Below are 16,101 nucleotides of genomic sequence, written 5' to 3'. Positions count from 1 at the left end.
AGAAGCTGTAGGCGTGGCCGAGCGAGCTGCACGTACCCACGCATGCCCAAGCCTCGCAAGCTTCCATCCGTCTTTTCGTTTTTCTTCTTTTCTTTAGCATATGTTCTGTCATCATGGGAAATTTGTCGCGCGGCTGAATACTCCTCCTTCGGATCCGAAACGGCGAAATGACCTCCTGGTGGCAGAAGCGTGTCTGAGCACACTGCCGGATATTCCCCCCTTTAGAATATTCAGATCCGTGATGAGAAAGATATGTCTAGAGAGGTAAATAGCCAGTATGTCTGAAGAATACGAATATACTCACTCACAAGTCCCAAGAGGATTGCCAGAAGATCGCCGCAAGAGAAAAAGAGACAAAAGCCCGAAGCAGATTCAGGAAACCGTTCCGCCCATCCCGGACGGCATCGGCAGTCCCGCAACCCCCACTTATTCTCCCGACGGGCCCCTCCCAAGTCCGTCCACGATCCCGTCCGATCCGCCCGATCGATGGTTGATGGGCCTTCTAATCATTGACTCTTTCTCAGAAGTTGCATGAACTCTCCCGGCCGAACTACCCGAATCGACCCGTCGAAACCAGATTGAAGAAAAAAGACCGCGGCCTTTTTGTTTCCCCCCTCCCCCACCCTTGGCACCACCTGCCGTCTTGTCATTTGCATCCTACATCCCGCAATGACCTCACTGCTTTTACAGTCCTCGACCCCGCCAGACCGTTTTGCGGCGTGCCGCGGTCCGTATTTCAATATTCCCGAGCCGTGTCGCAAGTATATCCAGGTACACGATTTTGGTCCCCACGGAAGAGGTTCTGGCGTTTCAATCATATTCAGGGCAGGCGGCAGACGGCCTCGGCATCGACAGCAGGACTATACAGCACAGCACGGTTCACCCATTTCCCCTGTCGCGAGTTAAGGCGAGCCAAAAAAGCCCAGCAAGAACGCATAATCCAAGGCGGAAGGGGTCCGAGGGGGGTAACTGTATTACCCGGTGTCCTTCGGCCATCCGTTTTCGCAGCCATTGATTCTCTTGCTGTGATTCCGTTTACGATCCCTCCTGGTATTCCCAAGATCTGCACTGCGTGACCTGAAATCCGAGAATTCTTACACAGTAGAGTAAGGTATGAGAAAAGCGCCAATCAACACGAGACTGATTGGTTTTACGCCGGACTCTTCCTTGATCAGCCTCCGCATCAGCACCAAGCAACACCGCCTCACCATCACGAGACGCAGCTTAGAAGACCTCTCTAACTGTGATACACCGCCCCGGGCTTACCAAAATATCCAATCCGAAATAGACAGGCATGGCAAATTTCTACATGCGCCCGCGGAAAGCGTAGCCGCCTCGCTGCACGATACGATTCAGCAACCCTTAGAGATCATCGCCAGTGACGTGGTGGGGGTTGGCTACCTTAGCAAAGGTGAACGTCACCCACGTCAGGGTCAGTCAGGCACGGAGGTTTTCCGCAAGCAATTGAGTCCAGCGGCCAGGCGACCAGCCACATGGCAAACTCCCTCTATGTACAGAGTAAACGAAGTGCCTTGATTTAAAGTGATTTGCGTTAGGGTGGATGGGGGCGAACCCGACCTGGGGCAATGTAACTCTGTCGTAGGGCTCATTCTAGCTTTTTACCTTTTGTCTTTTTTATCCTTTTTCTGTAAGTGTGTAATCACCAATAACCTACGGCCCAATGGCCCCTTGACTCCTGAGAAACCGTTTAAACGCTCCCAGGATTCCGGGTTCTTTGCATCCCGCTGCATTCGACTGACACGGCTCCAGTGCTCTGTCACCGTCACTGGGCCAGGCAAGGCAACTTGCAAGGTAAGGATTCTCGCAGGCGTGTAAGTCCCTCTGCCACGAATCAGTTTGGTGTTGAAATCTTCTTCCTCGCTGATGTCATTGCCCGCCACGCCACGCCGCGAAGCCTTTTTTCTTTCCCAGAGTTCCCGCGCGGATGGAGCTGCCAAAGAGTTTAAACCACCTGGGCCCCTGGGAACGTCGCTTCCGAAGCGGACACGATGTTGTCACTGGCTCCTGTTACCCCACCCACGCCGCTCCAAGATAGTAGTACGGAGTACCGTTTTGCTAGTCAATGGGCACAGCATTTGTGCGTACAAAAGTTAGTAAGTAGTGCATCCGTGGTGTAATAGTGACAGTGTGCGCGGGGTTGGTCCCTCCCGAGCAGGAAACCCAAGCAGCCGACCAGGATAACTTGAAGAAGACGAAGACGAAGAAGAAGAGGATGAACCCCTCGCCCCCCCTTCTGCCCCTCCATCGAACCTTGACGTCATCGCCACGACGCCAGACCTCGCGCCGCGTCTCAGTTGATGGACGACATGGAAAACCTCTTGTCACGATTTCCGCGATTCCATGACCCCATCCCGTGGCGAAACCTGTCTGTTATGCTCACCGTCTTTGTGCCTTGTGGAACAACCACCCCATGAATCAAACTCTTACTCACTCTCCGTCGGTTTGGCTGATCTGATGATTTCCGTTTTCCCACAGATCAGTCCGCTTGACACCCACACAACCATCAAGTTCGACGGTCCGGTGCGGTGTGCATGCGGTATCGGAACCCTTGGAGGGGTGAGGGTGAGGGTGTTCTGTCACCATGTGGTTCAACCGTATTGCATCGGACCCCAAAAGACGAGGGGCATGAACACCATCCACACCTCCATACGCAGTAACTAGCTGGTTGATTGACTCCATCACCAAAACTTGCGACGACTCGCGCATTTCAACTTGTCGCAACCTCATTCGCCTCCCAACCCGGAGCTTCTCCGCCGATGCAAGATAACACTGTCATAACGGAAGGCAAAATTTTGCCATTTTTGTCAAAATGAATGTCATTTTTATTTTTCTTTCCTTTGCACATGTTTCGCCGCCGCGACCCGGCCCTCTGTACCTTTAAGCCTTTTCAGTCAATGATGTGCACTGCAGGCCTGCAAGTCGCAACAGATGAACCTGTGAGCGGAGCCGCCAACGCTTCTTCTTTCGTGTTTCCTCGGCCGTATGTAGATCTCTTGGTGAGAAACTTGCGGAGACATTTCCCCCGAGGCAATGTACGATCGCCGTTCGCCGCAGCCAACACACGCGAAAAATACCCCGAGGGTAATACCTATCTTCACACCTCACCAAGTACCTACCGCAAAATCCCTGTGTATACTACAACCGCCGTTTAAACATGTACGGTAGAATCGACTGTAGTGTGTCGCCGCCGCGCCGTCGGCGGGTATCGTGCATAAAACACAACATCACCAATGATGTTTCTGTTTTTTCTGGGTGAAGTGTGCATCAAACATCCAAACCTTCAGGAATGCCCACACTGGTCCGGCGCCGGTACCTACCAGAGAGCGAACCGGTCACATGGCCTTTGCCGGCCGGCAAGGCGCCCGTCATGCGGCATGCCACAACTGGACAAAAGGATGCCCGCCGTTGGCCGGCACTCGAACCCAATCACTCTCCACGGCAATCGTCTATAGAGTATTTGGTATATGCGTTGCAACTTGCGGCAAGGCTCTGGGTCCTCGTGACTACTGCCTCACAGCTCTGGAAAACCATCCCTGATCCCCGCCTCTTCACCGAGGATTGGTTGAACGAGATCGTAGCTGGTGACTTTTACCCCCATCCCCGCGATAAGCCACAATCGAGATCTTCCATCTCTTGACACTTTTTTTGACATGTGGCTCTCTGCCCGGCGGCCATCTCCATGTGGCGGGCCTCACCGACCGTTTTCCGTGCGTCTGGCGCGGCCCGTAACATGAAAAGAAAGAGCGCGCACTATGCCGGTACCTATTTACTCGAAGCGCCCGGTTTACGGAAGTGTGGATGTGTGTGTCTATACGGCATGCGCGACGATCAGAGTTCTTCTGTGAGAGATTCTAGGTTTTCTGCAGCGTGCCAAGCGATACACCGGGTACAAGACGAGATACAGTTGGTCAATCAAGTCCTTTCCTCGAAACGCCGCGCCTTGCTCCGGTAAGCCGGTCCCAAGAAACGCCAAAGTATTGCCGTTGCCGGACTTGGTCCGAGGATGAGGATGTGCATTGAGTATGGAAAAACATTCTTCTTCTTCTTTGACTCTTGGTGCAAAATGTGGCCCTCAATAAGCTTTCCCCATGCGGTTGGATGGCATGCGCGACGCTGCCATGACCGCTACTAGGACTCGAGCTGAGTCGAAGAAGGCCTGTAGATCCCGCGAGAACTGATTCAGGCCGTTTCATACGGGATGGTCGCAATGTGCGTGAATGAGTCGGTGCTCTTTCGGCTATGCCCGAGTCGGTCGGTGTACGTATCCCCATTGTCGCGTGGAATTCGGAGACTTGAGACGACATGCTCTACGGATACGGTGTGTGTGCATGTTTGAACCGTAAAGATTCGAGTTGCGACTAACCCTGCACACTTGGGCGTAGGCATCTAGGTAGTCCTGTCTTCGGATACGGTACCTAGAACTCTGAGAAGGCCAACGGAAAACTGTAACGGAGGGTGTACCGGTATGGATGGTCGGCCGGACAGACGGTCAGCGGTCTGGAGTCATCAGTCCTGTCGTAGTCTTCCGTGCCATCTTCTGTAGCATCTACCTTACCTTAAGGAATGTTTATTCGGGCAGACGCGGAGCAGGCGGTGAAAAGGCGCCGAAGCACACCGAAGCACACACACACACACACACACCCCTCCACCACGGCCCTGGCGGGTTATCCTTCTCCAGGTTCGCTGCGCGCTTCCATCCTCCCGTGGCCTCGGCGCCCCCTCTCTGTCGACGCGGGGTACCCAGCGATCGCCCGGCCGCAAAGGACCCTGATGCACCGAATCCGCTGTAACCCGACTTACCTACCTACGTTCCGTGGGTAGCTTTGGGACGCACGACGTGCCTCTGGGGATCGCATCTGGTAAGCATCAGCCACAGACGAGGTTCCATACATGACATGACAGGACCGATGCCTGTGCCGCCATTTGGAGCAGATACAAGCAGGGAAAACGCACGTCTTTGCTGGTGGAAAAGTCGGGGTGTTGCTGACGGAAGCAATCGTGGCACAGTTTCGAGCATCAGCAACCAACCACCCTTGATGAGCAGCCCAACCAACAACCCAAGAGAAGGGGCCATGTCGTGCGTCTTTGGTCCCTCCATCTGGGCTCCGCACTGGCGGGAGATGCGGCTACGGGATGGGTGGGTGGGAAGCGGGTGACTGGCCGGAAAGTCACGAGGCTCTGGTTCGCCGGACCGTTGACGAGTCCAGGTGAGCACGCCGTGATATTCTCGCCATGTCCGCCGCCCGTGACCGCTTTGGGCAGGAGGACACTGCGAAGTCGTGGTGGGATGCCATGCCAAACGGTCCGGCGGCTACACATACTCTTGTTCATAAGAGTGTGTGAGGGGGGAGGAGGGGTTGATGGTCTTGCTCAAAGGTTACATCCCCAACATCTGGCATCTGGCAGACCACCCACTTGAGCTTGATGCCTAGTATTTCGGTGATGAGTCGTAAGTTGGGGGTTCATGGCACTTTTGGGATCCAGAGAGGCCAAAGAGGCCACCGAGGCCAGCGCGGGAAACGCGTGGAGTGGACTAAAGGCCAGGACGGCAAGGATGACTGCGATGCCACTACTCAGTTGCGTGCTCTTCTATTCTTGTTGTACCACATTCCACGCCCAACGCGAAGACGAGATGCTAAAGTCTAAATCGTTCCTCAACGCAGCCCATTTGTCGGGCCTGCGATGGGGTTACACGCGAGTGACAGGTACGAGATGCAGCATGCGTGTGTCTTCTACAGAAACAAAAGTAAGCCCGACTCATCCATCCTCGTTGGGGGCCTAGTAGCCAGGCAGACGATCCAATGGAGGGGCTCCGAATGCAAACCTAGACAACTGGGATGGACTTTGGGCCGTATTCCATGACCAAAGCATGGCGATTGGGTGCGTTTTCGCGAATTGGCTAGCAGCGCGGGATAATTCGCACCATGGTAAATTAGTGTTGGGTACGAAACTAGAACAATGAACATTGAAGTACAGAACAACGGGGTCGAGAGCGCCATCCGTCTCGGGTTCCAAGTACCGCAACATGACATGGTCTGGCTTCCTTTATTTGAAATGCATGGCGAGATGCAGATGACTGGACTCTAGACTCAGGAGACCTTCGTGCGACTGGTGGATATTGCAAGTGTTGGCCGGCTGCCCGAATAGGCATCCCATGTTTTTTTCCCCTCCTTCTATTTTGTTATCGCGCCTCTTCCCGCTGGCGTGGTCAACGGCGGGCATATGAGACGAGATTGTGCTTTGATACCTAGGCGGTCCATCCATACTGCGGCAGCTATTTTGATAATGGCTGTTTTGATGAAATGAGGGGACGTCTGGGGTTGAAAGGGGGGAGGAGTGTTGGCGCGACGAGCAGCCAAAAACGGTTCAAGAAGAGCACGGATGGTGGCTTCACAGACGGATTCCGCTGTCAGGTCCTTCAGTTTCGAGCAAGCCTGTCCAGAAGCAGACTTTGGGTATGGGGCATGGGGCGATGCATCAATCTGGCATGATGATATTCTGGGGGTTAAATGAGTTGATCGTTGGCGATGAACCGATGAAATTGCACGTCGCATACCGATGCGCGTATGCCCCCAGATGCCCCAGATGGCGAGATGACAATCGGCAGCTCGTTCTTTTTTTGATATCCAGATTCAAGGATGACACTGACGCGTGCCCAGTTAAAAAGGCTGTGGACTGTGTAACCGTGGTTCAGCATCCGAGGTCCCCATTGCATCCAGCAATATCCGGACGGGCCTTCAGGGCAGAACGGGTAGTGTCCGTATTTGACTGCAGGGTTGGTCCTTTGGCACAGCCTGCCAAGATCCAGGAGGAGGAAACGATGGAGGCCACAGACCAAGGGGCAGAGGGGCCAAGCCAAGAGAAGGATGTGCCGTCCATCCATCACCGTATCAGTCCCCTTGACGGAGCCTTGTCACCGTCGTCGTCGACGTTCTCTTGTCTCGAGATTCGGACCCTTTAATCAAGGTTGTCGGTCTAATGCTTCAGAGTGCGAGATGGACACGCAAGCAGAACGAGCAAAGGAGCCCCAGCGTGTTTGTACAACGTCTGGCTATACTAGTACTTCGCGAGGTTCTCTAGCGGACGAGCTGATGGCGATGTCGTGTCGAGTGTTTCTTCGTGTCAGTCTCGCGCGTCTCATCCATCTTGATATGACGTGTTTGTCGGCCAGGTTCCGCCATAGGACCCAAGAGGCGATACACATGCTTGGCCGGCGCACATCATTTTCCGAGTCAGGTATTCGAGGCTCAACAACGCTGCGGGTGTGGTACCAAAGTACTCTGGCACTTGTAGGTATCTGCAAAGGGACAAGAGCCAAGATCTGAAGCTTGACGTGATCTGCAGCGGCCCTTTGGTATCTTGACTCTTGACACACCAGGGGCCTCGGGAATACTTACGAGGCAGACGATCAACAAAGGCGACGACGGACGGGAATACTCCTTACGGGTAGAGGCGTCGATTGGCCAAATAACAAACAATAACCTGCGAGATTCTAGCCTGCGTTTGGTTGAAAAGTAAAGACCTTATTCTCGAAGAAACAGACAGCGGGAGCCAGTGACTAGAGAAATGCAGCAGGTTGGCGTGTCATTGGCGGGCTGAAGACGGAGATAATCTGGCAGGCGAGACAAATGTACCGAGTTGGAGCCTTTGGACGAGAAACCTGAAGGAGAGACGCTCACCTCACTCGGTGAGATGAAAGACGGTGTTAGATGGCGTAGACGGTAATTTGGGACGGTGGGTGACAGACTGACGGTACAGTCGGTGTGTCAGTGTCAAAAGTGGAAGGAACCCCCCATCTTTTGGATGGAGACATTGGTGGAACCGAGGTGGACTGGTGGTGCAGCCCTGCAAATTAGGGGACCGCAAGTGCAAAACAACAAGAAGGTAAGTGCAGGTACATCGAGTACGTATCTGTCGCTCCAAGCCTTGTAGAGCAAGGTAAGTATCGAACCTCCCGCTGCCTTCCATCCTCAGCGAGTTCTCACACCTCACGGCAGGTCACCTTCCATTCGCCGTCAGCCGGTCTCGTAAAGCAAAGTACCTGCGTACTCCGTACCTCTCATCCGTATCTCGTCCAGTCCTGAACGCCGTATCCGAATTTAGGTAGTTACGAACCGTCTTGCCTCGGTCATGGTCACCCGGGCCTGGCCTCAAAGTCCATTTCGCTTCGTTATCTCGACGGAAGACGGCCGACCCGAGAAATCCACGCCTGGTCCGCCCGAGGCGCCGTGTCTTCCTTTTCCCCATCTTGTTTCTCAAAAATCCCCTCAGCAAAAAATACAAGAGATGGGATCGTGTTGAAGGGCCTGGTTAGTCTTCTGCCTTTTCTGCCTGCCATGGCCGAAGCGACGCCGCGACCTGCCTTCTAGGGTGCCTGACTCCCGCCTGAGGAGGCAACCTGCAGCCTGCAATGTGCCAGTGCCCTCCCCCCGAGCCCTGTCTTGCCTGGTGGCCATGCACCCCAAGGTTTCCCCTCCGTGTACTTGTAAGAGGTGAGAGGGTCGACATGTACATCTGCAGATCATGGCAGTGTAAAGGTACTTTGGCCTTCAGCCACGGACGGCCGCCCTGGTGCTGACAGGAACGGACGTATTCCGTTCTCGGCGTGTACGGATACTTGCCCAGGGCTCACAGTAAATTGTTATCCGCGTCATTACTCGCCGCCGGTCCCAGGTTTTGAGTGCTGTATCATCGCTGCAATCCTCGGCCGTGTCATGGGCTCATTCATGGCTCAATGGTTGAATACCAAGTACGTAGTCCGGCACTCGACTCCCATCAGGATGTGCTTGTCGCTGTCATTCTGTCATTTTATCTTCGCCTCCCGTCAGCTCTGATCTAATACCGCCCGGTCGTGCTGCGGTCCTATTCCATGATAGCCGCCAGATAAGGCACGGATAAGAAGGCCGGGAATGACACAAGATTACAGATAATCTTGTATTCGCAAAGGTCAGCTCCTGTAGGTACCTAGCTACTCCGCCTTTTCGCCATCATCATCCATGATACTACCTTGCGCAGTGCCTTGGTATATCTTGCGCTACGGATACCCGCTCTTTGCCTTGTCCTATATTCTTCCGTTTCGAACGGATCCCGGGGCCCTCGGCAGAAAGAAGGAACACCAAAGTGCAGGGAGTGATGGGATTTGCCAGACATTCGATCGATACAGATATACCAATCTCAGATCTATAGGTAAAATCACGACCTGCACCGAATTAGCGCTGTCTTTCGTGTATTCTCTCGGCAATATGCCTCAGCTGCCCAATGTCTCTAGATGTATTGGTTCCTCACGCACGGCCAATGTCATTCACGGATATTCCAAAGTGTTCAGCTGCCGGGCAAAGAAACACCGTAGTACCTACGGACAGTGTAGACTTTCGAACCCCCTCCCCCAATCGCATCGTCGTGGTCCACGATCCAGGCCATCTAGGCTGCCCAGGCCATCCAGAAGCAGGCTGCACATTTCGAGGTTGCAAATACCCCAAGAGTCCAGACCTCTCTAATGGTCCATCTAAGCTCCTATGGTAGCCTTCATTCCGGACACCGACACGTCGGCAGTCGAGATTACCCCAAGCCATCTCACGGAGCAAAGCTTGCAACGGGCTAGAGTTACAGCCACGTCGCCGACTTGGACGGAGCGAAGGAGTCCAGCAATAAGGTAGTTGAATCATCACGACCGAAGCCGGTGGTATCATGAAAGTACCTACGCTTCCACTTCCGGAACCCCCCGCACCAACACCATCAACATCGGGCACCACCAGTCTGATTCCTCCGACTCTGACTCTTTTCTTCTGACGGGACCTGGAGTCTTCAAGTCTAACAAGACCTTCACCCACAAAACTCAGACCCGACACTTCGCGGCCTTGCTGAGCCGAAACAAGGCCGCATCAGCAGTCTCAATACTCGGTATCGGCCTCGCCATCAGCACCAATACCATCGTCTCGGCATCAGCAAACCACCGCAGTGTGGCACTCGTGCATCAAATGGACCAATACTCTGTAAGGTGTAGGTAGTCTGCACTCCGTACACCGTACCCAATCCAATATCAGGCTCACGCACCTCACCTCACCTCACCTCACCTCAGACTCTCTCTCAGTCAGCCTGCCCTCCGACTATTGACTATTGAATGCGACCCCCCTGCCTCCGCCATTCCGACTTGCTGGGCAGAAGGAACAAGATTTGAGACAAGAGTCACCGAGAAGACGCGTCTTCAGCTGAGAGGTGAAGCCAGCCGACCACGTAGGACCTACCTACCAGTGCCAGCACACAGCAGCTGCCACTGAAGCTGCACAGTCCCTTTGGTCCTGACCTGGGCAGCTGGGCTGAACTCGTCCCGATGTGTGTCCAGCTCCCCGGACTTTCGCGTTAGGCTCTCTCTGGCCTCTGCCTTGCTTCCATTTCGGTGAGGTGTGGGTGAGTTACTTACTTCCATTTGCTAGGTGCGTGTCCTCATTTAAACGGACCTGGAAGTCATTAGCGAAAGACCACCGTACCGTTTTGCTCTCCGTTTTCCGTTTCTCCCCCTTGCGCCCTCGCCCGTTCCTTCCACCCCTGCCCGCGGTTGCCCTACCTTACCTTACTCGGTCTCCACCAGGAAGGGGGTCGCCCACTTCCTTCCCACTCTGCACAGACCGGGAAGTCCACCCCTGCCCCCTCCTTCTCACAAGTTCACACATGTCACTCCGTCTCCTTCCCCCTTCCTTCCCACACCCACACACAGCAGGTTCGGTACCTACGGTGCTCCTTCCCGCCACGCGAGGCCAACCTGAAAATAATACGGGGAAAGGACCGCACCCTCGCACTTGCTGCCTTGCAGCCCACAATCCCATAATCCATAATAACCCAGCCTTCACCCGCATCCATCCATCGTGACGGCCTCCTCCCGATTCTCTTTCTATTTTATTCCGCGACTCTGACATTCCGCCATACCGCAGTGACCGAACTTTCAAAGGGCCTCGACGATCTCACAATAAGCCTCTTCCGCCGCCTCATACAAGTCTACACACACATACGCCTCTACTCACTACCGCTTCTCCGATCCGCCCTCTACTCGATCCAGCCCACACCGTCTAGTGCTGTCTCGCCCTGCCTCATTCTCACCGGCAACCGAACAAAGGAAAACGAACATTTCCTACTCTGCCAGTAAATTCTTTTACTGGACCCTTGGATATCCGAACGCCCGCCCGCCTGGATTCTTTGTCGCTTTCGTCGATATTTCCAGCACACCCTCCCGTCATCCCGAATTCCAAGGTCCAGACTTCCCTGCTCTCTGCCACCCCGTCCCAGCTATAACTCCAGGGTCCCTGTCTTGGAGGCTTAAATAACTCCCGCTGCGTCCCCGGCTTTTTCAAAACACCACCAGCCAAGCAACTCATCTACGCGAAAACCAGTATCACGCGTCATTTATCTCACGCCAACACAAACCACAACCATAAAAAACCCGCGCATTCCATCCCATCTTGCATTCCTACCCGCCTTCCAGTCCACAAGTAGCCGCCACTATCAGACTATAAACAAAATGTCACCAGCACAAGACCAATATTACTACGTTGTTCCCAACGCCAGCGCCATGGATCCCAACGCTAGAGAATTTGACCTCGCTTCACAAGGCTGGATCCAAGCCACCATCATCGAAGATGACGATCTCATGTTTGGCGGCAAGTCTTTGAGCACCTGGTATGAGGAGGAGAGGAGACGCCTGAGCAACGGTTCCTCGGACGAGGAGGAGCACCGCGGTCGCCAACGGGTAAGTCACAATGCCTCGTGAAGCCTGCTCGCGACACGCCACTGACTTTTCCAAGGTCCGCAAGCACCACTCTTCTCACAAGCATCATCACCACTCCTCGAAGCAGCACTCTGCCAGCTCCGACAAGAAGCACTAAGCGCGCCCTCTTTCAGCTCTCTATCTCTTTTGGTATAGACCGCCATCACCGCGATACCCTTTGCGAGCGCTTGAATTTCATACCCCTTTCACGTCGACTCTGTTATCCAGCATGGATACCTGTGTCGACTTTCTCGCCTCCCTTCCTCACCTCAATACCCTCCTCTGTGTGGCATTGGGTACACTGGCGTTTGTTTTTATCAGCGTTGCATGTTTCGGCTGGGTCACTAGAACGGCTTCATGTCCAAAGAGAGGACAGCAACCAGCATGGGAAATCACGGGAGCCAAAGCAGAAATCCGCATTTCTCCGGCACCACCTTTCGTTTTAATTGTTATTGCATTGATCGCAACGGCCTGCGATAGCGTCATGATTCGCATCTAGATGGTTTTGGGGCATCATCACCAGACACTCTCTGACTCGAACGTCGAGAGCTGACTTGTTATTTTGCATGAGTGGATAAAGTCAACTCGGGGGATTTGTGCAGCGGAGGCATCATACACGTACTGTACCCCGTTGCGGGACGGCGTGGCTACAGGTTAGCAAGATAAGACTGTTGCGAGGCAACGAAGGCGAGCAGTGGAGCTTCATCTTGGGCTGAGTAGCGGTGAGAGCTGCGCCTCGGCTCAGAGCATGGGGCCCACGAGAATGAATACAAATCAGTTAAAGTATATCTTTGTGCCCATCTCATGATACAGTGAGTGATACAGCGAAAACGGCCCTTTGTAATGCGTCTGAGTCCTTGATGGTCATAACCGCCAACAATGCACAGCAGTGCTCCCCCGCTCAACAGTTGAGGCACATGCATAGCCATAGTAGAATCCAACAGACGGGTTCCGTCAGTGGTGTTCCTCTGCAGGTCCAGCGCCGGAACAGAGAATTGAGCCTACCTTACCTTAGTCGAGCTGCAGCCGCCTCGCCCGCAGTGCAAGTTTAGGCTTGTGTCCCGGACTCCAGAAGCCCCAGAGACGACAGAGTCTGGGAGAGCAGCGTTGCATGCACACACATGCATGCGCGCTACGGATAACTAGTGTCCTTCTGTCTGCCGCGATTTCTTCTTCTGCGCGGGATGAAGGCCCTGGTCGTGTGCGGGTTACTGCCCGTGGTTTCGGGTACGGCCGGCGGCTGGTGCCGGGGGGGCATACTGGGGGCGCCAGAGTGCCAGAGTGGGAGAGCGCCAGTGGCAGATGGGGGTCAGAGCCTGACTCGGGGACGGCTGGGTGGGTGTGTTCTTGACTCTTGTCGTTCCGTTTTCTCTTCCATTTCTTTGTGTGTTTGAATCTTCTTTAGGTGTCCGGCATCGGCGAAGTCGGCATTGAAAAAGTTTTATGAGATTGAAGATGGTGTGAGGGATGGATTGGGCAATGCCGAATGCCGTAACTCGATGTCGGCGAGTGACTGCCACCAGAGACGTGAGTGCGGACAGTCGTCTCGATGGACTTGTTGGCGAGTGGCTTAGTTTGCCAAAGCTGTTGGCCCTTTTAACATCAACGTCGTGGTCTACATATGTAGTGACTTATGGTGTGTGGCTCTGATAGCCGCGATGTTGTCGTCTTGGTACGAGCTTACGCCTCAATACTTGAGTAATGTGCGCTGCGCCCAAGTTTACATCGAATGGATAGACCTGGCCCCAAGATGTCATCGTTTCTTGCAGTGTCAGGCAACTTCGTCTTCCTACTGAGGCAGGTTTGATCTTGACTGATCACGTAACATAACTTTAAAAGTTGTCTTCGAGTCGAGCCCCAAGGGTTCTCCCCACTACCACCTTAAGCTTAACTTCATGCCTCCTTTCGTGCAATGTGACCAAGCCCCCGCACAGCTCCAAAGGTGTGGTCACAGACCATGAAGACTACGAGTGACCTCCGGTCGTGAAGTTCAAAACTATTCTCTGGTGATAACTCCACGCCCGCCAGAACGGACTACAACAGGACGTATCACAGACTTGCACCTCTGCTTAACCCCTGGTATCTCGAGGAAATACTGCCCTCATCATTCTCGCGGCTGTGGCATTGGCTCGCGCAATAGCTGCGCAGACCAACATGGGCCGGAAGCGAACTATTTGAGGCCCATGTTCTGACCTCGGCAGCACCAAACTCATCCAATGCGCGAACTTGACGACGCCAAGCCGGGATCCAACAAGACTCTTGAATTGCAAATCTTTCGTCTTCTGGCTGCACACCAGCATGCTTCGGGAAGCATGATATACAAATTTGGTGGGCTGGGCGCATGTGGACGGACAAAATTGGCTAGCAGGCCGAGAAGCATGGGGGAGAGATCACTTGAAGATCACTTGATAACTTTACATGAGGACACAAGGTCATGTCCAGAAATGCGGTCTGCTTTACTGACCTGGTGTTGTTCCAAGACTATGAGCTATCATCACGACCTCGTAACATGCGGTTCGCTTTTATCAAGAGTCTTGCCGGCTTCACCGTGGCAGCAATACGTGGACTAATGTATGGCATATCACCATACTAGAATACTGTCCTAACCAATGCACCGATCCGTCACGCCCTCGCTAAAAGCCATAGAAGCATGCCAGATACTATCATTAGGCCTATGACGCAGGGCGGAAGTTCACCGAGGCAAACTGCTGTTAAGATCAAAAGGATGAAACACTGAAGTCTGCCTCCTTACTACCTAGACATGTACTGCCTGCGCAGTATATATATCCGGGCTACTCCTTGGTTGCTTGAGCCTCTACTATTCCTCAATGATATCCAGCCGGAAAGACTCTGATAAATACTCCGTCAGAAGATTTTTCAGATACTTTAGTGGCCTCAATGGCTATCTCATTCTGCTCTTCAGTGGTATCATCATGGACTATTCCCAGCCAAGTAGCAGTACTCTGACAACTTCAACGTAACATAATACAGCCAGTACGGTTCATCAGCAACACGGTTTTCCTGGTCATGTCACTCGACGCGGCGCGAACTGAGTGTTCTAGATTCTAGGGTAGTGTTGTGCTAATTGAAAATGAAAGTCGAATCAAGTTGCGAACTTCGAGATATCCAGACGGTGGTGCTCTAGGGCATTTGAGCTGGCTTTCTAAGCCGCAACTCCGGCCATGGACACGCACCCAGCTTATTGGATTTCTTCATCGCGATGCTTTCGTGAATCCGGGCAGGCTAGTTCGGGCAGTCAACCTGAGAGATTCTGGCCCAGAGCTTCAGGAGGACACATGCACGAACAAGAACTACGATACGAGCAACTGCTAGAATGACTGAAAACTACTTGGTAGCTTTTATTTCGAACTAAGATACTGATAGCTATCCGCTATTAAAGACTGGCATCCCTCAATGCGCTACACGCGAGCGCTAGACGCCCAACTCGGACTCTCTTGCAGACAACCACCAGATGCCTATGGATTACAAGCCGATCTCTCGCAGTAGCCGGATCGGTGCTCGTATGCCAGTACAGGCACGTCTGTGCAGGGGTGGCCCGCCTTCTTCCGGGCGCATGGCTGTCTCGCAAGCTTTCTCTCCTTGTGGTTGGTGCCGCACCTGACGCAGTGGTACCGAACGTAGGGTCGGGTGCACATCTTTGCGAATGTTGTCAGTGACGTTCTGGTAATGGTGATGGTGGCAGATGAGTATTGTGTTTGTTTTCGATTTTGTTGCTTTTGGGTTCTTGTCGAAGTTGGCAGTGATGACAGTTTGTCTTGTAGTTTGCTTGGTTGAAAGTGTGTGGTTTGAGGAGCAGACGTATTTTCTGGTTTCGAAGCAATGCGAATCGACCCTTTTATATAATTTCAAAGACAAGAAGTGAATCATGTTGTCCGGTACTCGAGATATCGTGGCTTATGGTACTTGGGAAGGTGAATCAGTCAACTTCCTTCCGAACCCTTTGAACCCTGATGTGACGCCGAGTCGCTGCTTCTTCCTAAAATCTGAATCGGTCACCAAAAGACACAGAACCATGATGCGGGCAACTGTCAGTTTGATTGAAAAAGGTGATTTATCTTTCACGAAACTGCTCCGTCACTATGAGCTACCCGTTGCTTGTTATTGGCATCCGTCGCTGGGCTGGCTATGAACTCGTTGGACATACAACCAGGTGCCCTGCACACGATGATCTTGCCCATCGTTTTCGACCGTATTCATGTTCATCGCCCAGCTGTATAGATTCATATGCCTTCCGAAAGCGACCAACCCTTAATTGCTGTTTTGCTCTGAGCTGGAGCGTCCGTCGCACTTACCGCAATAAC

The 16,101-nt window shown here is 53.3% G+C and overlaps 1 protein-coding gene across 1 annotated transcript; it reads left to right on the top strand.

Annotated features, from left to right (window-relative positions):
* The first annotated feature begins 10,883 nt into the window (after positions 1-10,883).
* On the top strand, positions 10,884-12,557 carry HER10_EVM0011182 (uncharacterized protein). Its single transcript, XM_035480620.1, has 2 exons — positions 10,884-11,761; positions 11,817-12,557. The coding sequence occupies exons 1-2, from the start codon at positions 11,534-11,536 to the stop codon at positions 11,895-11,897; spliced, it is 309 nt and encodes a 102-aa protein (XP_035334395.1). The 5' UTR covers positions 10,884-11,533; the 3' UTR covers positions 11,898-12,557.
* Positions 12,558-16,101: the final 3,544 nt, after the last annotated feature.

This window comes from Colletotrichum scovillei, assembly GCF_011075155.1.
Source record: "Colletotrichum scovillei strain TJNH1 chromosome Unknown Contig00005, whole genome shotgun sequence".
In the NCBI taxonomy this organism is placed as follows: Eukaryota; Fungi; Ascomycota; class Sordariomycetes; order Glomerellales; family Glomerellaceae; genus Colletotrichum; species Colletotrichum scovillei.
Note: the sequence above shows the minus strand (reverse complement) of the source record. Positions and strands in the feature narration are given on the sequence as shown.

Bases quoted from the DNA above. Each gene is read 5' to 3' on its own strand.
- HER10_EVM0011182 (XM_035480620.1), top strand. From the start codon at position 11,534: ATGTCACCAGCACAAGACCAATATTACTACGTTGTTCCCAACGCCAGC. The intron at 11,762-11,816 runs GTAAGTCACAAT...GACTTTTCCAAG, and splicing joins AGCACCGCGGTCGCCAACGG to GTCCGCAAGCACCACTCTTC.